Genomic DNA, 26729 nt, shown 5'->3' with positions numbered 1-26729 from the left:
GCCTCATGGATTGCATTGGTAAATGCTATAATTCCGTCAGAACACTATGTTTATAAGTAAGAGGTTCTTTGAATAAATTCGACAAAATATGGGGTAGTTGGATGGGTTCGCCCTTGACCGGAGGATCACCCGGCTCCCTAGCTGATAGCCTACAGTCGGTACTAGCGTGATAATAACTAATGGTGCTCCGATGGGTGGAAAGGAGAATTACGTGATTTATGATATACTGTATTGGGGATATAACGAGATCTCTGTAATCTGGGTTGCGCCTCTCTTATTGGCATGGGCTTTTTGCCTCAGAATGGATATGTTGCGCGAACAGACACCTCTGCAATGATTAATGTGCTAAGGCCAGATGGAAAGTGATAGAGGTTGATTTAATTGTTACCGCTTTATTACCCTGATTATCAAACAGTATACGTGTATTCTTGTAAAGTACAAATTGCTGACTCATCCTATAATGTAATGTCTTACTTAACCTTCAATAAAACGAGTTTAAAAAAAAACAAAACATCATGTCTAACATTAATATGACGTTGATCTGATGTGTAATGTACTGATTGATGTTGGGCAGTGCCGGACACTGTGTGTGACAGGACCCTGTTTACAACCACTATAATGTGTTAATACACATGTGTCACCTGCTTTATGAAGATAAACGCTGTGGCTGACATATAGCGACTAACACAGACCCTCCATACATTTGCTTAGACCTTTGTATATTTACACACTTGTGTTTCATTTAATTGCTCAAAACAGTGCTACTGCAGTGTGTGGTTAGTGTCTGTGTTTGATCTGGCTTATGCAACCTTTTTATGGTATTACTTCCATGGGATAAATGTTGCATTGGATAAATCTGTATACAATTGCGGTAATTTTCTAATGCCGCATGGATGTACTGTGCAGCCGGTATCCCAGTCAAATACTGCTGATTTAAATCCTTTACGTGACACCAATGTGTTTTTGAAAAAACCTTGTTACTGTCTGCAGCAAACATTTGGATTCTTGCAGGTGTTTTTTGTGCCTCTTTTAATATCTCCCCTCTTGGCCTTAATCTCTCTTTCTAGATTCTATATACCTATATATGTATTTTCTTTATTTTTGTGATGTTTTTTTTAAACAAAAAATATAATAATAAACAAATACATATTTTTTGAAGCATTTCTACTCATTTTTCTCCTGTTTTTTGATCTTATATCTGAGTAGCTCTGGTACACAATGCAGCGTCCCAATTGAGGGATGGTTGCTCTGTGTCCTAATTGATATTGTTGGACTACATGTATCTAACATTACAGACACTATTCACATCTGACACTCCACACTATTCCTCTTTTGGTGCTTCTGAGTTACACAGACAGGCTCGGGTGTCGACCAGCTTGTGTTCTCATTAATGATTGGGCTTGCAGGAGTTAATTACTGCTAGTCTGCTGCTTACTTCTTGGATCACATGTTGTAGGAGACCTATCACAGTTATTCCCTGCCTTTGTAAGATGGAGGAGCCTGTCTTCCCATGCTTTCTATAGCTTTAGCTACAACGGTCAGTGTTCTGTTGTAGCCCAGTCCTGTTGGTGATTGCATTGCTTTGTGCGTGGAGTTGTTGTGGCGTTCTATCGTCATTTCGTTTCTTCCCTGCTCTTATATTCCTCCTTATCATTTGTTGTCTAATATCTTTGTGTGAGTGTGCTCACTGATCAAGTATTGGTTTCCCGTTTGTTCTTATCTGTGGGTTCTACCACTCACTCCTTTCCCAGCTCCTTGGGTGAGGCGGTATTAGAGTAGGGCTGTTCAGGAGCAGGGTAAGGAAGGCGGCCCATATATTGTCACCTTTAGATGTACAGTACGGACCAAAAGTTTGGACACACCTTCTCATTCAAAGAGTTTTCTTTATTTTCAGGACTCTGAAAATTGTAGATTCACATTGAAGGCATCAAAACTATGAATTATCACATGTGGAATGAAATACTTAAAAAAGTGTGAAACAACTGAAAATATGTCTTATATTCTAGGTTCTTCAAAGTAGCCACCTTTTGCTTTGATTACTACTTTGCACACTCTTGGCATTCTCTTGATGAGCTTCAAGAAGTAGGCACCAGAAATGGTTTTCCAAAAGTCTTGAAGGCATTCCCAGAGATGCTTAGCACTTGTTGGCTCTTTTGTCTTCACTCTGCCGTCCAGTTCACCCCAAACCATCTCGATTGGGTTCAGGTCTGGTGACTGTGGAGACCAGGTCATCTGGCGTAGCACCCCATCACTCTCCTTCTTAGTCAAATAGCCCTTACACAGCCTGGAGGTGTGTTTGGGGTCATTGTTCTGTTGAAAAATAAATGATGGTCCAACTAAACGCAAACCGGATGGAATAGCACACCGCTACAAGATGCTGTGGTAGGCATGCTGGTTCTGTATGCCTTCAATTTTGAATAAATCCCCAACAGTGTCACCAGCAAAGCACCCCCACACCATCACACCTCCTCCTCCATGCTTCACAGTGGGAACCAGCCATGTAGAGTCCATCCGTTCACCTTTTCTACAAAGACACGGTGGTTGGATCCAAAGATCTCAAATCTTGACTCATCAGACCAAAGCACAGATTTCCACTGGTCTAATGTCCATTCCTTGTGTTCTTTAGCCCAAACAAGTCTCTTCTGCTTGATGCCTGTCCTTAGCAGTGATTTCCTAGCAGCTATTTTACCATGAAGGCCTGATGAACAAAGTCTCCTCTTAACAGTTGTTCTAGAGATGAGAAGGTGTGTCCAAACTTTTGGTCTGTACTGTATCTCTGAGATGAGATTCGGACCAGCTATGGCCCCTCTAGCCTGGGGGTTAGTTTAGGAGCTTTGGTTATCCTATCACTCCCCATGATAGGTACCTAGTGCCTGCCTCGCCGGTAGATTCTTGGTTAAGCTCCCCTCACTAAAAGGTAAGCCCGGATCCCCCCTGTGGTCCAGTGGGTCCACTTACGCTCGCCACCTCAAAAACTCCAGCGGTGAGCATTACAGATTTCCTAGATTGAGGCAGTTTCAGCAGCCAGAGCAAAAGCAAACCACTGCCGTATAACTTGGACAAGTGCAACCCAATAATAAAAAAATTGCATTTCACTCTGACAAATATTATTCAGTGAAGCAGTGCTGATCCTTTTTTTTCTCAGGTGTATTTGGCTTGCTGCAATACGATTGGACTATTTGACGTTTAGACTGACAAGCAAAAGGGTAACAATGTTTTGAGGTCTTGACTTTCAGGTTCCATATCTTACCATCCACTACAGCTTTGAGTGTAAAACAATCTTCATTTTATAGACTGTAGGTACGGTGTTCTTTTCTTTGTATGCCTCATTCTAGAAGCTGAATGGTGTGCTTTACCAAAAAGCTCTATCTTGGTCTTATCTGTCCAAAATATACTTTACTAGAAACATTTTGGCTTACATACATTTTGGCAAACTGCAGTCTAGATTTTTTATCTCCCTGCAGCAGTGGGGTCCTCTTGGGTCTCATGCCATAGTGTTTAATGTCTTTCAAATTTCGACAGTTTGCGCTGACACTGATGCACTCTGAGCCTACAGGATAGCTTGAATGTCTTTGCAACTTATACCATACAAATTATCTGTCGTTGCAGCCTTTCATCAATTTTTCTCTGCCGTCCACGTCCAGGGAGATTAGCTACAGTGCAATCGATAGTAAACGTCTTGGCAATGTTGCACAATGTGGACAAAGGAACATAAAGATCTCTGGAGATGGACTTATAGGGGTACTTTGTACGCTGCGACATCGCTAGCCGATTGTAGCAATGCCAAGCGCGATAGTCCCCGCCCCGTCGCAGATGCGATCTCTTGTGATAGCTGCCGTAGCGAACAATATCGCTACGGTAGCTTCACACGCAGATACATGCCCTGCGACGGCCGGCGATCCGCCTCCTTATTAAGGGGGCGGGTCGTGCGACGTCACATGGCAGGCGGCCAATAGAAGCGGAGGGGCGGAGATGAGCGGGACGTAAACACCTGCTTCCTTCCTCATTGCAGGCGGGACGCAGGTAAGGAGATGTTCCTCGCTCCTGCGGCTTCATACACAGCGATGTGTGCTGCCGCAGGAACGAGGAACAACTTCGTTACTGCTGCAGTAACGATTTTTAAGAATGGACCCCCATGTCGCCAATTAGCGATTTTGCACGTTTTTGCAACGATGCAAAATCGCTTATCGGAGTCACACGCAACGGCATCGCTAATGCGGCCGGATGTGCGTCACAAATTCCGTGACCCCAACCACTCCGCATTAGCGATGTCGCAGCGTGTAAAGCCCCCTTAAGTCAACTTCTCCCCTTTTTATCTGGTTTCAGGTGTGATTTTCATATTGCCTACACCTGTTACTTGCCACAGGAAAGACTGAACGATCATCACATGCTTGAAACAAAGTTGTTTACCCACAATTTTGGAAAGCTGTCAACAGTTTTGTCTGACCCATTTTTGGGGTTGTGTGCTAAATTATCTCCAATTTTAATCATTTTCAGGTTTTTTTTGTTGTTCAATAAGCACAAAGGAAATAAATATGTATAACAAAATGTGTAATTGTAATTATTTTTTGGGAGAAATAATTCATTTTTTGGAACAATTTCAAGGGTGCCAACACTTTCAGCTGTGACTGTATGTATTTATAATGCGGCCTCTGTAAATAACACAGGGTACAGGTGTCTCAAATATGCACCTCCTATAAATAGTGTTCTGTAAAAATTAGACATCGAGAACAAAAGAAATTAAAAATTACCATCATTCTGCAAGGATGCACTTTTCTGAAAAGTGGGTTTGGTTTTGCAAGAGGGAGCAGTGTTCTCCATTTCGCATCAAATTTACAATACTGCAATTTTATTTCTGGAGCAGAGGCGGTTTAAAGGGGCACAAAGTTTATGATTAATCTGTTTTTATTGAATTTTCAAGAAATAAACAAACATTTTTTGAGAAAGTAAGAAAGCCATAGTGGCTAATAAGAGAAACTAGTAAGAAAAATGCAGGTATGGTCCCTCTCCGGGTCCAACGGTCCTATATACTCCATTACATGTAATGACTAGGTTGCTAATCAAGGTCTTATCATATACTCTACAGTAACATTGCTTACTATATGGCCAATTCCCAAATCCTTCTATTCCAGAGTCCCTTCACTTCCGGATGTGTTTCAGGTGAATTGGCTTACATAAAACAAACAACCGTAACAGTGCTGATTTCTTGTTTTTCGGTCTGGGGAGGATCTTGGGCGTAGCCCCCTCGTTATCTATAAGTCTTACCTCTGACTGGGACCAAAAAGATGGACCTATAAGTATCATTTTTAGGGGTGTAGGGTATACTTTGCGCCCAAGGGGCCAAATAATGAAGTCCCAGAGGGGGTTGGAGTACAGAGAGTGTGGATGAAGTGAGCAGTGTGGGAATAGTGTGTGCTAGTGTGTGAGAGGAGAAGACAAAGAAGGAGATGGGAGGGATAAGAGAGGAATCAAAAGAGAAATCTAGGGAGGAGGAGAGAGGGAAGAGGAAGGGGAGAAGAGTAAAAAAAAAAAAAGGGGGAGAAGGGGGGGGGGACTGTGAAGAGAGGGGAAAATTGAGGAAGGACAGGTCGAGGGCAGAGGGGGTGGAGTCAAAAGTGGAGGTGACGCCTCTGCGCCTTTGACCTCCCCTTTACTGAGTCAATAGCCTCGAGAATTCCTGGGTTTCTTTAAACATAATCCAAGGTGGGGCACAAAGTTTATTAGGAGGGCTCCACCTTAGAGAACGGTCACACAAAGTTTTGCACAAAACTCGCAGACTGACATGGCGGCGTCAGGCTCTGTTCACCTTGCAGAATCTGACACTCCGTCTGATGGTCGTCAGCCTGCTGTCTGCTTATTCATAGACAGTATAACAAGAGTTAACCTCTGCTAGCCGGCTCATTTGGCTTCCTTACAACTGGTGATCAAAGAAGCCTATCACTTCTGCTCCTGTCATTTTTAGGCTGGTAGAAATCTTCTACCAACACCAACTATAGTTTAAGCTGTGTTGGTCTGTGAGTTGTGGTGTCCCAGACTTGCTGGAGAAAAAGTTGTTTTGTGCTTGGTGTTATTGTGGAGTTCTCCCATTTTCTTGTTGTTTGCACCCTGCTCTTATTTTCCTCCTAATCTCTTATACCTCTGTGTGTGGGTGCTGTGTTAGAGTTTTGATCTCCCCTGTTTGTCTATTTCTGTGGGTTAAATCACACTCCTGTCCCGGCCACCCTGGGGGGGCTCGGAAAATTGTTAAATCCCCGTGGTGAGTATCGCGCTGGGCTCGTGTCTGAGTGCTGTGCCGCATTGTGCGAGCTGCGGGATGTGTGTGATCGGCTCAAATTTGACTTGCATTCTGCGTTCTAAGATGTTTTGTTAACGGAGAAATAAAAAATAACAAAAAAGCACCGGCCACCTGCCTCTGGAATTGTTTTTCTGTGGGCTGTAAGTAAAACACTTCTGGAGGTGGGTTGTGCTTTTTTTTTGTCTCTCTGTAAACAAAACATCTTAAAACGCAGAATGGAAGTCAAATTTGAGCAGTGCTGTGCAGCACTCAGACACAAGAACAGCACAATACCACAGGGATCGTCATGTCATTTTCTGAGCCTCAAAACGGAAGGTTTACTCATCTCTAGCCAGGAGCAGGGCCAGGAAGGAGACTCAGACATCCTCACCATTAAAAATAACACAGCGCTCCCTAGTCTGTTGGTCAGCTTAGGGGCCCCGGTTTCCCGCTATCCCAATAGTCCCTCATGACAAGAACAGTCTTTTTCTTACTTTCATTGGTTTTATTTAATTCAACCAGATGAAATGCTGCCTGACAAATGGACCCAAGAAAATGGTAAGATCTCATAAAACAGAGCCTACTACTGGATGGTGTAATTCAAAAAACAACTCACAAAGTCCAGCAAAATAACTTTACTGGCTGTCGGATGAAAAATAAACTGTATAAGCTTTGAGATGGGATTTGTTTCCGAAAAGCCTTAAAAACAGTGAATATTTTGTCACCAAGTTCTTTTATAGAATACTATAATCAACGAGAAGCCTATGTCGGCTCACACCTGGTAATTCCAATGTGTTCAGCATACAACAAATCCACAGAATGTCGGCACTGGATGTCAGGTATAAACTAAAACTGTTATGTCCCTTTATTGTCAATCATTTCATTCCAGAGATTAAAAAAAAATTCTCAAAACATTTATGAAAAAACAATAAATTGTAAATTTGGCTGGTGAAGCACCAATGTCAGATTGACCAGAAGAAAGAAAGGCGGCACAACCCATTTAAGATGTGGTTATTCTGGATACACTTGTTAGGTTATATCTCAGTTCTTTGACGTCTAAGGCTATGTGCACACGCTGCATATTTACTGCTGATTTTACCGCGGATTTGCTGCAGAAAATGTTTCTAACATTTTTGCAGTCATTCCCCAGCAAAACCTATGGGTATAAAAAAATTCTGTGCGCACACTACGTATTTTTATACCTGCAGATTTACCCGCGGAATTTCCGCTGCGGAATTAATGTGCATGTCACTTCTTTTCTGCAGATACCTGCGTTTTTTGCCAAAGATAATGGTGAAAACCTGCAGGGACCAACCTGCGGAAAAACCGCAGCAAATCCGCACCAAAACCTCGGCAAAACCGCATGCGGATTTCATTGCAGTTTTGGTGCAGTTTTTTACCGTGGGTGCGGGATTCTTTCAGAGGGTCCAGTTTTTCCTTATGAAAAAGTCGGTTTCTAGTGCGCACATGGCCTTAAGCGGGCTTTACACGCTACAATAAATCTTACGATGTGTCGGCGGGGTCACGTCGTGACGCACATCCAGCATCATAAGTAATATTGTAGCGTGTAAAACCTACGTGCGATTGCGATAGAACGAAAAACCATTCATCGCATGCACGTCATTCAAAAGCTAAAAATTGTACGTCGGGTTGTTCAATGTTCCCGAGGTAGCACACATCGCAGTGTGTGACACCCCGGGAACGATGAACAGCAGCTTACCTGCATCCCACGGCTCCCGCCGGCAATGCGGAAGGAAGGGATGTTTATGTCCCGCTCATCTCCGCCCCTCCGCTTCTATTGGCCGGCTGCCGCGTGATGTCGCTGTGACGCCGAACGTCCCTCCCACTCCAGGAAGAGGATGTTCGCCTCCCACATCGAGGTCGTATGGAAGGGTAAGTACGTGTGACGGGAAATAATCGTTTGTGCGACAAACGTGCCGCACATACGATGGGGGCGGGTACGATCGCATACGATATCGTATGTGATATCGTAAGGTGTAAAGCAGCCTTTACACGTTGAGATCCTAGATGCACAATCTGAGTTGTAGTTGTAGATGGGGCCGTTTCAACATGCGCTACATAAATAAAAGCGTCTTCCCTCTTTGGCTTTTCTGATGTTTATTACGATCTGATTTTTGAGAACAAGATTTCACATATTCAGAACATGAATATGGCTTCTCCCCTGTTTCAACTGTCTGATGTGTCGCAAAGTGTGATTTTTTTTTTTTTTTTTTTTTTTAGGGGGGAGGGTGAAACATTTTCCACATTCTGAGCACGAAAATGACTTCTACCTTGTGTGAATTTTTTGATGTTCAACAAGATCTGTTTTCCACTTGTAACATTTCCCACATTCTGAGCATAAATATGGCTTCTCTCCTGTGTGAGTTTTCTGATGCGAAACCAAACCGGATTTCTGGCCAAACAATTTCCCACATTCAGAACATGAAAATGGCTTCTTTCCTGTGTGAACTCTCTGATGTCTATCAACATGTGATTTCCGGGCAAAACATTTCCCACATTCTGAACATGAAAATAGCTTCTCTCCTGTGTGACGTTTTTGATGTTCAACTAGTTCTGTCTTCCGTTTAAAAGATTTCCCACATTTAGAACATGAAAATGGCTTCTCTCCTGTGTGAACTATCTGATGTCTAGCAACATGTGATTTCTGGGCAAAACATTTCCCACATGTTGAACATGAAAATGGCTTCTCCCCAGTGTGATTTTTTTCATGTCGAACTACTTCTGTCTTCCGTTTAAAAAATTTCCCACATTTAGAACATGAAAATGGTTTCTCTCCTGTGTGAATACTCTGATGTTGAGCAAGATTTGAATTATTGCTAAAATATTTTCCACATACTGAACATGAAAAGGGCTTCTTCCTTGCGTGAGTTATTTGATGCTCAACAAAACGTGATTTCCACTTAAAACATTTCCCACATTCTGAACATGAATATGGCTTCTCTGCTTTGTGAATGTGCTGATGTCTCTTAAGATCGAAGTCATAGTAAAAGCTTTTCCCACACTCCGAACATGAATATGGCTTAATTAATGTATGAACACTTTGATTTTGCTTCACAATTTGCGATGGCGATACAACCAACAGAAAAGGATAAGATGATGGATCTTTGCTGTGTATGGCTGAGTTTTCATAAGGGATAATGACGGGCTCTTCATACGTTTCATGTGTGATTCCTTGATCACGTGCTTTAACATCTAAAGATATTTGATGTCCTTCTTGGTTCCAAGCATAGCCATCTGCTAAGAATAAGGGTTTTTTTAATAACATAATTGATTGCTCTCAGTGAGAGAAACAAAATTAAAATTTTGTAGTTTTGATACCTTTTAATGGCTAACTAAAATAAAAATAAAATATGATGTTATAAAGCAAGCTTTCGAGACATCTCAGGTCTCTTCCTCAGGCATGGTATGACAAAATAGCTGAAGAAACACAAATATATACACAAAACAGGGCAGAGCGATGCATAGTAAAAGGACATTTAAATAAACAAACATTGAGCTTGGAAAGTGAATCCTTAATTAGCTTTGATTAGTGGTGTGAGTTTTATTGTCCAAAATATCCATGTAGGATCAGAGGCCTGGTGCCCTTGTAGTCTCTGGAGCTGACCTCTCAGATTTTATAATGAGTCATAAATCCTCCTGACAGGTTAAGTCCTGTGTCCACAGAGTTAAACATTGTGATGAATTTGTATTCCCAGACCCTGCGATGGCTCTGTGATCTGAAGTTGCCTTTTAATATGACAACTTTCTTGTGGTTTATGTTGTGTCCTGGAGCACAGAAATGTTTGGCCACAGGTAAATGGATTTTTTTGTCTGTAATTGTGTGCCTGTGAGATCTCATCCTTGCTCTCAGTCTCTGTCCTGTTTCTCCAACATAGAGGCCCCCAATAGGACATATACTGCACAGGATTAAGTACACCACGTTGGAAGAGGAACATGTGAATGTCCCAGGAATCTTATAGTCCTTCTGTGTGTTAATAACATAAGTACATGTCGCAATGTTTAGATTGAGATTTTTTAACTATTTAGAAAATCATGCATCATTTCCTTTACCAACTTCACAAATACTTACTAAGATTGGTGATATATCACATCTTATTTAAGTTTGTGGATGTAAAGAAAATGTGGGAAAGTTCACAGGTTATGAAAACTTTTTCAAGGCAGTGTATGTAAGATTGTGCAAAGGCGGTAATATACTCACTGACTAAATCCCAAGTGTCCATTGCCGCTTAGGTCTTTTTCTGGTTCATGTGACTTCTATTCTGACTAGCGGGATCACACAAGGAAGCAAACATATGGCGCCTCCTTCTGACACTCCATAGACTACTATTGTAAAAATTACTTCACACACAAATTGCACTGTGATCTGGCAAATCGCAATTGAAGTCACGTGACCCAGAAATCAAGAAAACCTTAAACCAAAAAAACCCGTTAAATTGAATTGTATTGCTGTCAATGACACAGCACATCCACCATATATAATATCAATGAGCATCAGTAAACAAGGCTATGCATAAATGCAGATTATGCTCAATGTAAAATACTTAGCTTATAGCTAGGACACATCAATGTGGAATAACAAGGCTGTACATAAATGGCAAAGTGCTCTATAGCTAGGACCCAACACATTTACCCCCTTCCACAATGGTAATCAGGGGCATCCGCAACCAGATTGCAGATGGAGTCAATAGCGACTCCATGTGCAAACTGGCTACTAATGCTCATTGATGTTACATATGGTGGATACGCGGTCAGCAGAATCAGTAATTAACTGACTGACTTTAAGCCTTGATGAGGTTCTTGATCGATATGGATGATTGATCATGTGGGACCAGAGTAATTTATGTTAATCAGATAATATTTAGAGATCCGGTATAACAGCTGATTGATTATTGAATTGGTCAGACCTCATCTGGAATACTGTGTCCAGTTCTGGGCACCACATTTTAAAAAAGACATCAACAAACTGGAGCAAGTTCAGAGAAGAGTGACCAGAATGGTGACTGGTCTGCAAACCATGTCCTATGAGGAATGGTTACAGGATTTAGAATTGTTTAGCTTGCAAAAGAGAAGACTGAGAGGAGACTTAATAGCTGTCTACAAATATCTTAAAGGCTGTCACACTGTAGAGGGATCAGTTTTATTCTCATTTTCACAAGGAAAGACTAGAAGCAATGGGATGAAACTGATGGGGAGGAGACACAGATTAGATATTAGAAAAAACTTTTTGACAGTGAGGGTGATCAACGAGTGGAACAGGCGACCACGAGAGGTTGTGAGTTCTCCTTCAATGGAAGTCTTTAAAAAGTGGTTGGACGGACATCTGTCTGGGATGATTTAGTGAATCCTGGTTTGAGCAGGAGGTTGGACTAGATGACCCAGGAGGTCCATTCCAACGCTAATATTCTATGATTCTATGATTATTCACTACCTTTATTCCCTACATGGGCTAAGTACGTAATAAGGGTTGTGATGTGCTAATTGGTTCACAAACTATGGATTATGACTCAATGTCTCCCATGGGGACCATACATTTGTACATTTTGATGTATTGCTAAAAACACCCATTGTTTATGTCCAGTGATAACTCTATCCTATTTACAGGACTTTGGGGGAATTCTAGTCAACTTTTTTGGTTACTCCTATTTATATTGTTACTAGCTGTAGTGCCCGGTGTTGCCCAGAATAGTAACTGTCTCTGTGTGTCTCTTCCTGTTTCCCTCTCTGTCTGTTTCTCTCTATTCGTCTGTCTCTCTCTATTTGTCTGTCTGTCTCTCTGTATCCCTCTCTCTATCAACTCTCTGTCTGTCTCTGTCTCTCTATTTCTCTCTGTGTGCCTCTCTCTGTCTGTTTCTCTCTCATTCTGTCTCTGTCACTCACTGTCGGTCTCTCTTTGTCTGTCTGTCCCTCTGTTAGTCTCTCTCTCTATCCATCTGTGCACCAAAATCATATTACCTCACACAGAAGCTTCTTATACTAAGAATGTCCTTCATTGCCTATAGCAACTAATCACAGCTCCTATTAATAATCTGTAGCAAAATAAAAGCAGAGCTGTGAGTGTCTCCCTTTCTGTGTCTTTCTGTGTCTCTTTCTGTGTGTGTGTCTCTCTTTTTGTGTGTGTCGTTCTCTGTCCATAATAGGAGTCTATAATAACAGAGTTCCAAACTCCATTGAGTTTAATGTAAGCAGGTTTTTTCCCAATTAACTGTAAAGCGCGGGGATACATTTTCCCCTCAAAACATGACGTCAATGACGTTCCCTGATTCGTGATTGTAAATGTGACGGTGCGGATTCCTTTAGCGGACAAACACAAAAACACTCAGCTTTATATATTAGATTACGTACATCTCACTTTGTGTATTCTGTCCCTACACTGCGTATAGCAGCACAAAATAGCTTGGTCAGTGTAGGGGGAAAAAAGGTCAGCCTTCGTTGAGCGGAGGCGCCATTTGTTCCTGTCTAGGCCGCCTACCTCCTCGGTTAGGGAGGGAAAAACTAGGGAATATAACCTGGTACTCTCCCCTCTGATTTTCTGTTTGTATATGTTGTATTCACAGGGGTGTGTGTTGACGTTCATGTATTTTAATTGAAAGTAATAAAATTCAATTTTAAAGCGTTTTTTGGTTTAAAATGACACCCTTAATTTATCCTCATGGTTTTCTTGAACAAATGAACCTGGTAAGTTAACCCCTTACCAACATATGATGTACTGATACGTCATATCCCGGCTTCCGGACTTTGATGTGGGCTTGTTAACCGAGCACACGTCTTTCCTGGGAGATAATGGCTGTGATATTCAGCTATCATTTTGTGATGACTGTCACTAGGTGGAGCTAGACACTACTTGCATGCAGTAAGTGTAGAGGTAGTCAGACAGGCCGAGATCATAAACTAGGAGGGCACGACAGTACATGGGAGGCAGACAGAGACGAGGTCAAGATACAAGCCAAAGGTCAGGGTTCCAGGAGAGTACATACCAAAATAAAGGGAGCAGACATGAACGTGGTCAGTAGGAAGTCCAAGGTCAGAAGCCGGGAAGTAACAGTGGTGGAGGGGGCAGGCAGAGACGGGTCAACAACAGTCCGGAGTCGAGAGGCTAACATCTGAACACTGAGCACCATGGGAGCCAACGGCACAATTGTAACCAGGAAGTACGACTGGCGGCGTCCTGAGCTAAGATGCTCCCTAAAGAAGCAGAGCAATCACCGGGAACGAGAAGCATCTGCATGAGCACCAACAAGGACCAGAGTGAAACCCAGTGCTGTGAAACAACTAGCAGAGCATTCATCCTGTAAAACACTCTGCACAATAAGCAACATATACCGCCTCTACAGGAGAGCATAGCAGAACAATACAGAATGTTCTGCACATAGGAATCGTGACAAACCCTCTATGGATTAGAAATATCCACTTGAATACCTGCCATCAAGTATAGATTGAAAACCCAGGTATGCTAAACAGGTTTCATAGATCAAAAGACTAAAGGTGCCTCATGGATTTTACCCGACCATCATTCCCTACCTGATAAGCAAAAATAAATGGCCAAAGGGGTAAGGGGGGGGATAAAAAAAAAAAAAGTCAATATTCTGTTGTTGTGCTGAATGTTTCTCCATTTGGTGTCTCCCAAAAAGCACAATGTTTTCATGTCATCCCCACACAAAAAATTAAATGGTGCTTTACAGCAGCCTACAAACAATGACGATAATGAATTCTATCCAGAAGAACTTCTGGTCCATGCTCTCCAGATCCAATACACAAAAATACTAACGGAAAACTGGACTCAGCTATTCATTACTAAAATGCGTCATGTTAATATATTCTCATAGAGGAAGATTATCCCATTCTCTACAATGGCATCAAACTGTAATGACTGCTTATAACACACTACGGTGATTGGTGGAGATGAGCCAACCCGAAGTTCAGCACGAACTCGGACTTTTCCAAGCAAATAAATTTCGGGTTCAGAGTTCAGGAGCTTTACGAATGCAAACCACTCGCGAGAGCATTGCTGTGCTCGGGTACGCTCGATGCTCAGCTCAGTGTGGCACTCCACACTATGGTTTCTCTGGTGTTTCTGAACTTCACAGGAAGGCTCAGGCGTCGACCAGCTGTGTGCTTATTCATGGTCAGCCTAGAAAGAGTTAACCTCTGCTAGCCTGCTGGTTACCTCTGGGAACACATGTTGTTGGTAGCCTTTCACATTTATTCCCTGCCTCTTTAAAATGGTGGAATGTCTTTCCACTCCAACTATAGTTTATTGCTGTGTTGGTCTGTGTGCTGTTGTGTCCCAGTCCTGCTGGTGATTATATTGCGTGGTGCTTGCAGTTGTTGTGAAGTTTTCCTGTAGTCTTGTTGTTTACTGCCTGCCCTTATTTTCCTCTTTAGTTATTATTGTTTTACACATCTGTGAGTAGATAGAGTTTTGTTTTCCCCTGTTTGTCTATTTCTGTGGGTGAAATCATACTACTGTCCCATTCCTCCTGGGGGTAGCAGGGAGGGGGTAATAGACCAGGGCTGGGCAGGAGCAGGGCTAGGAAGGCGGCTCAGACATCCTCACCTTCAGAGGTAACTCTGAAGTCAAGGATAGCTAGATTCCCCCTAGCCTGAGGGTCAGTCTAGGAGCCCCAATCCCTAACACAAGGGAAAAGGCTAAACTGAGCAAAGGAAAAACATCAAAGACTAACCCAACATGATAGAAATATTAGAGTTCTAGAAATAAAAAATTTGTATGATACCTCATAATTGGGGACACAAAATAATTTTACAGTGGTTGGGGGTTTGGAACTTAGTACTAATGAAAATACCGGAGGCGTCCTGAAAAAAGTTGCGAAACGCGCGTCGAGGGGTGTTTGGGACACCTTATCAGGGTTTTCTATTGTCAAGGTAAATTACCCTGTATCCACAGCCATTGTGTGCCAGTATCTTCTTGCAGCCTTGCCCCTTTATAGGGGATTTTTGGCCCCCTTTAGGTTTAGATATAGTCAGTTAGTGCGCTGTGTGCATTTCTTTTTATCCTTTTGTATTCATAGCCATATAAACCTCCATAAAATTCGATTCCCTTCCTTTTGTGGTATGTTACCCCCTTTTATCCAATTATTATACACAATTTTTTGGGATCATTGGGGTGTATATTTATTAATTTATATGACATAGCAAGGTTTTCTTAAAGGTGTTAATCAATTGTGAATGTTTTTGTCATTTGTATTAAACTGTAGACCTCCCCCCACCGTACAATAATTCTGTGTCCCCACATTTTATTAGAGAATTAGGTTCCTAGTTTATTTTTAATTGCTATAGTTTTTAAATTAATTATTCAGTAAAAATATTGATTTGATGATACTATGTGTTTTTCATATTTCACAGCTTAGATTGGGTTCAAATTAACCCAACCTGATGCAAAAAGACTAAACCAAGCCAAGTCACAATGGCGAGAAAAAGTCATGTCATGAGGCAAAAAAAGCTCCACCAAGCCCAGAGGCAGAGTGATTATATACAATAAAGCGAATAAGAATCTGTGACTTCTCTGCATTTAGTGGTCACTACTCACCTGGGCGGTTATCTGTAGGAATCTCCTCTTTACTCCGCTCATCACCCCTCACATATGTCTCTGTAGTATTAATATGGGGCAGATCTTCCCCCTGAAACAAATATTGTAAAAGTCACAGACAGATGGAGAAGTCCCATCTATGATCAGCTCTAATCCTGCCATCTCCACCGCTCTCATTACACAAGTATAACACATATAATACTGGAGGATAAAACAAGACTGAGCACAAGACCTTCACAGCCGTCTACACATCATAGGAGATTTCATGGCACCTTCTCTCCATCTACCTGATGATCCTGAGGAACATCGGGATCTTCTTGTTTACAGTCCTGTGGGAGAAGAGGACGGGGACATCTCTCTGGTGTTGTCCTCTTACTGGATAGAGCTGGAGGAGACACATACAGGGACTGAATTCATTCCTTACATACAGATAATTATAGGCCATGTGTATTTAGTCCTGTCTATTACCTGGTGATGTGAGGGGCTGGGGATCCTCCATCATGACGTCCTTGTACAGGTCTTTGTGTCCTTCTAAATACTCCCACTCCTCCATGGAGAAATAGACGGTGACGTCCTGACACCTTATAGGAACCTGACACATACAATGATACCGTCACCCCCGATCCCTTCATAGCGTTACTGTATAATGTCCCAGCATTCCCAGCAGTGTCACCTCTCCAGTCAGCAGCTCAATCATCTTGTAGGTGAGTTCTAGGATCTTCTGGTCATTGATGTCCTCATGTATCGGGGGGTGAGGTGGAGGTCCCGTGATTGGGCTCAGGGGTCTTCCCCATCCCTCAGACACAGGGGTCTGACAGCGCTCACTAGAGGTCTTCTTCACTACTGTGTAATCCTGGTTATGGAGAGACACAGTAATAAATCTCACTCCAGACATTTCCAGAGTCCTCACCTCTCCAGTTCTGTCCATCTGTTATTCCCATAGATAAGAATGATGTAATGTGACGTCATCAGAATCTCTCACCTCTCCAGTAAGCCGGAAGAGGATCTCTAGGGTGAGGTGGAATATCCTCTCCGCCATCTTGTCCCTGTCTATATCCATCCTTGCCGGGTAAGGAAAATTGTACAAACTGAAATGGAAAGAAAAATTGAAGATGAGTCTATAGGTATAAAGTAATAATAAGGTAGAGGACTTCATACATCTAGGAGGTCAGACAGAGAATATCTACGTCCTCAGTTGGATCATATGAAATATAAATAAATTCAGATATTTTTTTTATCTGTTACAATATAAAGATCTTAATGTAGAAAATAAATAAAAAAAAATAACATCAGTCCATTTCTCTTACAAAATAGCACAAATTGAAAAATACCTTTTTTTTTAAAAAAAAAAGACAAAATGCTATTTATTAACTATTTTGTGTGTTGTATCTGGATTAATGGTATAAAGAGTGTCTTTTTTTCCTCAAATTTCTTTTATTGTTCCATAAATAAACGCAAAATTTATCAACTTCAAAATTTACCACTAAAAGTATAATGTGTCACGAAAAAGAAAATATCTCAAAATCACTGGGATATGGTGAAACATTCCAGAGATATTGCCATCTAAAATGACACTGTCTCGGCTCCACTCCGAGGTTCGAACCGGTGATCTCTAGTTGTTAGTTGGTTACCTGTTGGTTGAGCTGCAGATTTGGGGCAGAAATGTCTGCAAACAAATATTCAATGATGTTAGGTTATTTAGTTCAATGAGTTCACCTGAGGTTACAGCTGGGGTACAGTGGGAACCCCAGCTGTGACCTCAGGTAAACTCGGAGACATCACACTCACAGATGCTACTCAGTGTGTCCCTGACGCAGCAGTACTCGGACGAGTTTTCTAATGTGACCATGCACTGCGACCTCAGTATGTAGCGGAGCCGGGATCGTCATGGGACCTCGTGTGGATTACGTTGGACCTGACCTGATCTAAAGGATGAGCTAATTGTGGGATGGCTGCAGGCTACTATTTTTTCGGCTGGGGAGGGCCCAAGAACAGTTGGCCTCCCCAGCCTGAGAATACCAGCCCCCAGCTGTATACTTTATCTTGGCTGGGTATCAAAATTGGAAGTTTTTTTATTATTTATTTCAATAATTAAAAAACAACTCATTCTGTCACTTGTATTTTGATATATCGCCAAGATAACACACACAGCTGGGCCTGCAGCCTCCAGCTGTCTGCTTTATCTGCGCTGAGTATCAAAATACGGGGACCCTATGCCATTTTTTCCAGTTATTTATTTTTTTTTACACTACACTTTGGGGTCCCAGACAACTAGTGTGCAGACAACCAATCACAGACACCGATACACAGGGTGGGCAGGGCTAGCAGGACTGCGACCAGTCACAGACACTGTTACAGAGGGTGGGCGGGGGAGCAGTGCATATTCATGAACTATAATGATCAGACCAGGAAGCAATGCGACAGCGGAGAGGAAACTCAGTATGATCATGGTTACGACATTACTGTGATTGGCAGGTAATCTCCGCAGGTTTATTGTCTGAAAATCAGGGGCCAAACATGGGGAGGAGACTGGAAACTTACGAGACGAGGAACAAAATACTCTGCGAGTAACGGCTATCGCGAATACCGCAGTATTTATGAGAGTACCGAATAATGCAAAGTATATTCACTCATCACTGGTAATTATATAAACACGGCACCGAGAGTATGAAAGTGACGGAAAATGGAAGCGAGTGTGAATAACGACTAATGCTGAGAGAGAATACCCTGCACCTACCTCCACCTGCAGAGCCGCACACAGATATATAATACCCTGCACCTACCTCCACCTGCAGAGCCGCACACAGATATATAATACCCTGCACCTACCTCCACCTGCAGAGCCGCACACTAGATATATAATACCCTGCACCTACCTCCACCTGCAGAGCCGCACACAGATATATAATAACCTGCACCTACCTCCACCTGCAGAGCCGCACACTAGATATATAATACCCTGCACCTACCTCCACCTGCAGAGCCGCACACTAGATATATAATACCCTGCACCTACCTCCACCTGCAGAGCCGCACACTAGATATATAATACCCTGCACCTACCTCCACCTGCAGAGCCGCACACTAGATATATAATACCCTGCACCTACCTCCACCTGCAGAGCCGCACACTAGATATATAATACCCTGCACCTACCTCCTCCTGCAGAGCCGCACACTAGATATATAATACCCTGCACCTACCTCCACCTGCAGAGCCGCACACTAGATATATAATAACCTGCACCTACCTCCACCTGCAGAGCCGCACACTAGATATATAATAACCTGCACCTACCTCCACCTGCAGAGCCGCACACAGATATATAATACCCTGCACCTACCTCCACCTGCAGAGCCGCACACTAGATATATAATACCCTGCACCTACCTCCACCTGCAGAGCCGCACACAGATATATAATAACCTGCACCTACCTCCACCTGCAGAGCCGCACACTAGATATATAATACCCTGCACCTACCTCCACCTGCAGAGCCGCACACTAGATATATAATACCCTGCACCTACCTCCACCTGCAGAGCCGCACACTAGATATATAATAACCTGCACCTACCTCCACCTGCAGAGCCGCACACTAGATATATAATACCCTGCACCTACCTCCTCCTGCAGAGCCGCACACTAGATATATAATAACCTGCACCTACCTCCACCTGCAGAGCCGCACACTAGATATATAATACCCTGCACCTACCTCCACCTGCAGAGCCGCACACTAGATATATAATAACCTGCACCTACCTCCACCTGCAGAGCCGCACACTAGATATATAATAACCTGCACCTACCTCCACCTGCAGAGCCGCACACTAGATATATAATAACCTGCACCTACCTCCACCTGCAGAGCCGCACACAGATATATAATACCCTGCACCTACCTCCACCTGCAGAGCCGCACACTAGATATATAATAACCTGCACCTACCTCCACCTGCAGAGCCGCACACTAGATATATAATAACCTGCACCTACCTCCACCTGCAGAGCCGCACACAGATATATAATACCCTGCACCTACCTCCACCTGCAGAGCCGCACACAGATATATAATACCCTGCACCTACCTCCACCTGCAGAGCCGCACACAGATATATAATACCCTGCACCTACCTCCACCTGCAGAGCCGCACACAGATATATAATACCCTGCACCTACCTCCACCTGCAGAGCCGCACACTAGATATATAATACCCTGCACCTACCTCCACCTGCAGAGCCGCACACTAGATATATAATACCCTGCACCTACCTCCACCTGCAGAGCCGCACACTAGATATATAATACCCTGCACCTACCTCCACCTGCAGAGCCGCACACAGATATATAATACCCTGCACCTACCTCCACCTGCAGAGCCGCACACAGATATATAATACCCTGCACCTACCTCCACCTGCAGAGCCGCACACAGATATATAATACCCTGCACCTACCTCCACCTGCAGAGCCGCACACAGATATATAATACCCTGCACCTACCTCCACCTGCAGAGCCGCACACAGATATATAATACCCTGCACCTACCTCCTCCTGCAGAGCCGCACACTAGATATATAATACCCTGCACCTACCTCCTCCTGCAGAGCCGCACACAGATATATAATACCCTGCACCTACCTCCACCTGCAGAGCCGCACACTAGATATATAATACCCTGCACCTACCTCCACCTGCAGAGCCGCACACTAGATATATAATACCCTGCACCTACCTCCACCTGCAGAGCCGCACACTAGATATATAATAACCTGCACCTACCTCCACCTGCAGAGCCGCACACTAGATATATAATACCCTGCACCTACCTCCACCTGCAGAGCCGCACACTAGATATATAATACCCTGCACCTACCTCCACCTGCAGAGCCGCACACTAGATATATAATAACCTGCACCTACCTCCACCTGCAGAGCCGCACACTAGATATATAATACCCTGCACCTACCTCCACCTGCAGAGCCGCACACTAGATATATAATACCCTGCACCTACCTCCACCTGCAGAGCCGCACACTAGATATATAATACCCTGCACCTACCTCCACCTGCAGAGCCGCACACTAGATATATAATACCCTGCACCTACCTCCACCTGCAGAGCCGCACACTAGATATATAATACCCTGCACCTACCTCCACCTGCAGAGCCGCACACTAGATATATAATACCCTGCACCTACCTCCACCTGCAGAGCCGCACACTAGATATATAATAACCTGCACCTACCTCCACCTGCAGAGCCGCACACTAGATATATAATAACCTGCACCTACCTCCACCTGCAGAGCCGCACACTAGATATATAATACCCTGCACCTACCTCCACCTGCAGAGCCGCACACTAGATATATAATAACCTGCACCTACCTCCACCTGCAGAGCCGCACACTAGATATATAATACCCTGCACCTACCTCCACCTGCAGAGCCGCACACTAGATATATAATACCCTGCACCTACCTCCACCTGCAGAGCCGCACACTAGATATATAATACCCTGCACCTACCTCCACCTGCAGAGCCGCACACTAGATATATAATACCCTGCACCTACCTCCACCTGCAGAGCCGCACACTAGATATATAATACCCTGCACCTACCTCCACCTGCAGAGCCGCACACTAGATATATAATACCCTGCACCTACCTCCACCTGCAGAGCCGCACACTAGATATATAATACCCTGCACCTACCTCCACCTGCAGAGCCGCACACTAGATATATAATACCCTGCACCTACCTCCACCTGCAGAGCCGCACACTAGATATATAATACCCTGCACCTACCTCCACCTGCAGAGCCGCACACTAGATATATAATAACCTGCACCTACCTCCACCTGCAGAGCCGCACACTAGATATATAATACCCTGCACCTACCTCCACCTGCAGAGCCGCACACTAGATATATAATACCCTGCACCTACCTCCACCTGCAGAGCCGCACACTAGATATATAATACCCTGCACCTACCTCCACCTGCAGAGCCGCACACTAGATATATAATACCCTGCACCTACCTCCACCTGCAGAGCCGCACACTAGATATATAATACCCTGCACCTACCTCCACCTGCAGAGCCGCACACTAGATATATAATACCCTGCACCTACCTCCACCTGCAGAGCCGCACACTAGATATATGGCTGCTCTGTGCTTACAGGACCTGTGATGATGTCACATGGAGGGGAGGAGTCAGGGGTCACATGATCAGCTCCTCAGTGTATGCAGGGCTCTGCTGTGCTGGTTGTCATGGTGCTGGATGAGGGGAAGTTTATGTGTGGGGTCAGGAGGGGTTTACAGTGTGGATGTAGCAGAGCCGTGTGTGTACGAGGTGTACGGAGCAGAGCCGTGTGTGTACGAGGTGTACGGAGCAGAGCCGCGTGTGTACGAGGTGTACGGAGCAGAGCCGTGTGTGTACGAGGTGTACGGAGCGGAGCCGTGTGTGTACGAGGTGTACGGAGCAGAGCCGTGTGTGTACGAGGTGTACGGAGCAGAGCCGCGTGTGTACGAGGTGTACGGAGCAGAGCCGTGTGTGTACGAGGTGTACGGAGCAGAGCCGTGTGTGTACAAGGTGTACGGAGCGGAGCCGCGTGTGTACGAGGTGTACGGAGCAGAGCCGCGTGTGTACGAGGTGTATAGAGCAGAGCCGTGTGTGTACGAGGTGTACGGAGCAGAGCCGTTTGTGTACGAGGTGTACGGAGCGGAGCCTCGTGTGTACGAGGTGTATAGAGCAGAGCCGCGTGTGTATGAGGTGTACGGAGCAGAGCCGTGTGTGTACGAGGTGTACGGAGCAGAGCCGCGTGTGTACGAGGTGTATAGAGCAGAGCCGTGTGTGTACGAGGTGTACGGAGCAGAGCCGTGTGTGTACGAGGTGTACGGAGCGGAGCCTCGTGTGTACGAGGTGTACGGAGCGGAGCCGTGTGTGTACGAGGTGTACGGAGCAGAGCCGTGTGTGTACAAGGTGTATAGAGCAGAGCCGTGTGTGTACGAGGTGTATAGAGCAGAGCCGTGTGTGTACAAGGTGTATAGAGCAGAGCCGTGTGTGTACATTGTGTGCGAAGTGGAGCCGTGTGTGTACGAGGTGTACAGAGCAGAGCCGTGTGTGTACGAGGTGTACAGAGCGGAGCCGTGTGTGTATGAGGTGTATAGAGCAGAGCCGTGTGTGTACATTGTGTGCGGAGTGGAGCCATGTGTCTACGATATGTACGGTGAGGAGTCATGTGTGTACAATACGTGCGGAGCCGTGTTGTATGATGTGTGCACAGCGGAGCAGTGTGTGTACGGAGCGGAGCCATGTGTGTCCAACTTGTAGCGAGCGGAGACGCGTGTGTAGTAAGTATATGGAACGGAGCCATATGTGTGGGACGTGTCCGGTGCAGAGCTATTTGTGTATGAAGTATATAGAAGCAGATGGGTAATTAATTGGCTAAAAGATAGGAAACAAAGTCATTGTGATTGGTAATGAAATGAGATTTAATGTTGATAAATGTAAAGTATTGCACCGACTCCTCAAATATAAGCCTTACCCTGAAAATAAGACCTAGTCGCAGTTCAATAATGAAGTGTCCATGCAACAAAAAGGAGACAGTTCCAATCTGTAGTGCTAAGATATGTGGAACAATTAATATGGGGATATAAACATGCATTACTGCTATGAAAAAACATGGAAAAATTGAGATACTTAGCACAGAAAATTGCCCAGTTGTATGTGAGCCCAACAGCCAGCGGCAAGGCGAGCTCATTTTTGCTGGGTCCCTATCAAACTAATGCCTCTCTTTGGGTGAATAAAACCTACAATTTATGGGCAGACAGGAACCTGCAAATGGAGAATTAAAATCGCCTGAGGCTGAAGAGCAGGAGTGCTCAGTCAGAAGGCCTTTTTGCTACCATGTTTCATATTCAGTTTGCACCAGTTCACATTAGAAAGATGGAATGTGCCATCAGTCTTTTTCTTAGAAGTGTCCATGCAGCTAAAAAAAAGTTAAAGAATTCTGCAGGACACTTCATTATATAAAGCAGACAGCCCTAAAAGAAAGAAAACATAAGACACCGCAATCATACTCACCAGACTTCAAATGAGAGGACCTGTAGTGTAATACATCAAGGGCCTGCGGTGGAACGCACACCCACACACATCAGATCGCACACACACTCACCACATCCAGCGTTACTGATTGCTTCTGGCTGGCTGTGGAACTTCGGACGCAGTGCAGTGGAGATCGAGGACCTGCGGTGGAACGTTCCACCGCAGATCCTCGCGCTGCACTGCATTGCGTCCCAGGTTTCCTTGCTGGCCAAAAGCAATCAGTATCGTTGGATGTGGTGAGTGAGTGTGTGATCTGATGTGTGTGATTGCGTGTGCGATCTGATGTGGGAGTGTGTGCGATCTGATGTCTGTGGGTATGCGATCTAATGTGTGTGCAGGAGTGCGAGCTGAGGTGTGTGCGGTTTTGCATGCCACCGCAGGTTCTTGATGCATTCCACTGCATGGCCTCCCGTTCAGCGTTTGGTGAGTATGATTGTGGGATCTTCAGTCGATGGATGGCTCGCACTGACACTGATGCAGCATGAGCCTGCAGGACAACTTGAAATTCTTTGGACCTTAATTATCCACCATCCAAAAGACATACAGATAGGGACTCTAGATTGTGAGCCCCAATGGGGACAGCGTTCCTGATGTATTTAAAGCGCTGCGGAATATGTTAGCGCTATATAAAAATAAAGATTTGATTTTGATCCAGACTATCCTGCATCGCGACCTTTCATCAATTTTTCTCTGTCGTCCACATCCAGGGAGATTAGCTACAGTGTCTTCGGTGGTAAACTTTTTGATTATGTTGCACATCGTGGACAAAGGCACATAAACATCTCTGGAGATGGACTTGTAACCTTGAGATTATTGATATTTTTTGACAATTTCAAGTCTTTATACAGTTCTCTTCTCCTCCTCCTGTTCTCCATGCTGAGTGTGGCACACACAGACAAACAATACAAAGATTGAGTTAACTTCTCCCCTTTTTATCTTGTTTCAGGTGTAATTTTCATATTGCCCACACCTGTTACTTACTACAGGTGACCTTGAACGAGCATCACTTGCTTGAAACAAAGTTGTTTACCCACAATAGTGGGAAATTGCCAATAATTTTCTCCAGCCCATTTTTGGGATTGTGTGTGAAATTATGTCCAATTTACCCTTTTTTTTCGAGGTTTTTTTTTTGTTCTAATAAACACAAAGCAAATAAGCTAATGTGTCTAACAAAACGTGTAATTGTAATATTTTGTGAAGGAAATAATTAATTTTCTGGAACAATTTCAAGGGTGCCAACACTTTCAGCCATGACTGTGTGTATGTTTGTCTATATGGATGTGTCTAGAATACACCGTATTTTTCAATAAGATGCACTTTTTTATCCCCAAATTTTGGGGGAAAGTGGGGGGTGCGTCTTATAGTCCGATGGCTGCGGTGCAGTGGTGGTGGAGCGGGTGAAGGCGGGTGTGGTGGTGATGGAACGGGTCATCACAGGCAGGAACAGGCTGTAGCAGCGATACTCTGACCACGTGGGCCCGCTCACTTGATATGCACGCCCATCCTCCCTCAGCGCTGAAGCCAGCGCTGACAGTAGGCGGGATTATGGGCGGGGGATGCACGCATACTGAAGAGCCGGCCCGCGTGATCACCCCAGGCAACTACAGCCTGGAGTGATCATGTGCGGCTATATTCACTGCCCCCCGTCATCAGATCAGCTAAAAGATAGGAAACAAAGTCGTTGTGATTGGTAATGAAATGAGATTTAATGTTGATAAGTGTAAAGTAATGCACCGACTCCTCAAATATAAGCCTTACCCCGAAAATAAGTCCTAGTCGCAGTTCAATAATGAAGTGTCTATGCAACAAAAAGGAGACAGTTCCAATCTGTAGTGCTAAGATATGTGGAACAATTAATATGGGGATATAAACATGCATTACTGCTATGGAAAAACATGGAAAAATTGAGATACTTAGCACAGAAAATTGCCCAGTTGTATGTGAGCCCAACAGCCAGCGGCAAGGCGAGCTCATTTTTGCTGGGTCCCTATCAAACTAATGCCTCTCTTTGGGTGAATAAAACCTACAATTTATGGGCAGACAGGAACCTGCAAATGGAGAATTAAAATCGCCTGAGGCTGAAGAGCAGGAGTGCTCAGTCAGAAGGCCTTTTTGTTACCATGTTTCATATTCAGTTTGCACCGGTTCACATTAGAAAGATGGAATGTGCCATCAGTCTTTTTCTTAGAAGTGTCCATGCAGCTAAAAAAAAGTTAAAGAATTCTGCAGGACACTTCATTATATAAAGCAGACAGCCCTAAAAGAAAGAAAACATAAGACACCGCAATCATACTCACCAGACTTCAAATGAGAGGACCTGTAGTGTAATGCATCAAGGGCCTGCAGTGGAACGCACACCCACACACATCAGATCGCACACACACTCACCACATCCAGCGTTACTGATTGCTTCTGGCTGGCAGTGGAACTTCGGACGCAGTGCAGTGGAGATCGAGGACCTGCGGTGGAACGTTCCACCGCAGATCCTCGCGCTGCACTGCATTGCGTCCCAGGTTTCCTTGCTGGCCAAAAGCAATCAGTATCGTTGGATGTGGTGAGTGAGTGTGTGATCTGATGTGGGAGTGTGTGCGATCTGATGTGTGTGGGTATGCGATCTAATGTGTGTGCAGGAGTGCGAGCTGAGGTGTGTGTGGTTTTGCATGCCACCGCAGGTTCTTGATGCATTCCAATGCATGGCCTCCCGTTCAGCGTTTGGTGAGTATGATTGTGGGATCTTCAGTCGATGGATGGCCCGCACTGAC

At 44.3% G+C, this 26729-nt stretch overlaps 1 protein-coding gene across 1 annotated transcript in view; it reads right to left on the bottom strand.

Moving 5' to 3' along the window:
• Positions 1-6923: 6923 nt before the first annotated feature.
• Positions 6924-26729, bottom strand: part of LOC142313135 (uncharacterized) — a 69053-nt gene continuing 49247 nt past the window's right edge. Inside the window, exon 6 of the mRNA XM_075352122.1 lies at positions 6924-9248. Coding sequence (XP_075208237.1) covers positions 8562-9248 — 687 coding nt within the window. The 3' untranslated portion in view covers positions 6924-8561. The remainder of the gene's footprint in view (positions 9249-26729) is intronic.

Source organism: Anomaloglossus baeobatrachus, chromosome 5 (assembly GCF_048569485.1).
Source record: "Anomaloglossus baeobatrachus isolate aAnoBae1 chromosome 5, aAnoBae1.hap1, whole genome shotgun sequence".
Lineage (NCBI taxonomy): Eukaryota > Metazoa > Chordata > Amphibia > Anura > Aromobatidae > Anomaloglossus > Anomaloglossus baeobatrachus.
The sequence above is the reverse complement of the archived record's forward strand: the minus strand, read 5'-3'. Positions and strand labels throughout refer to the sequence as shown.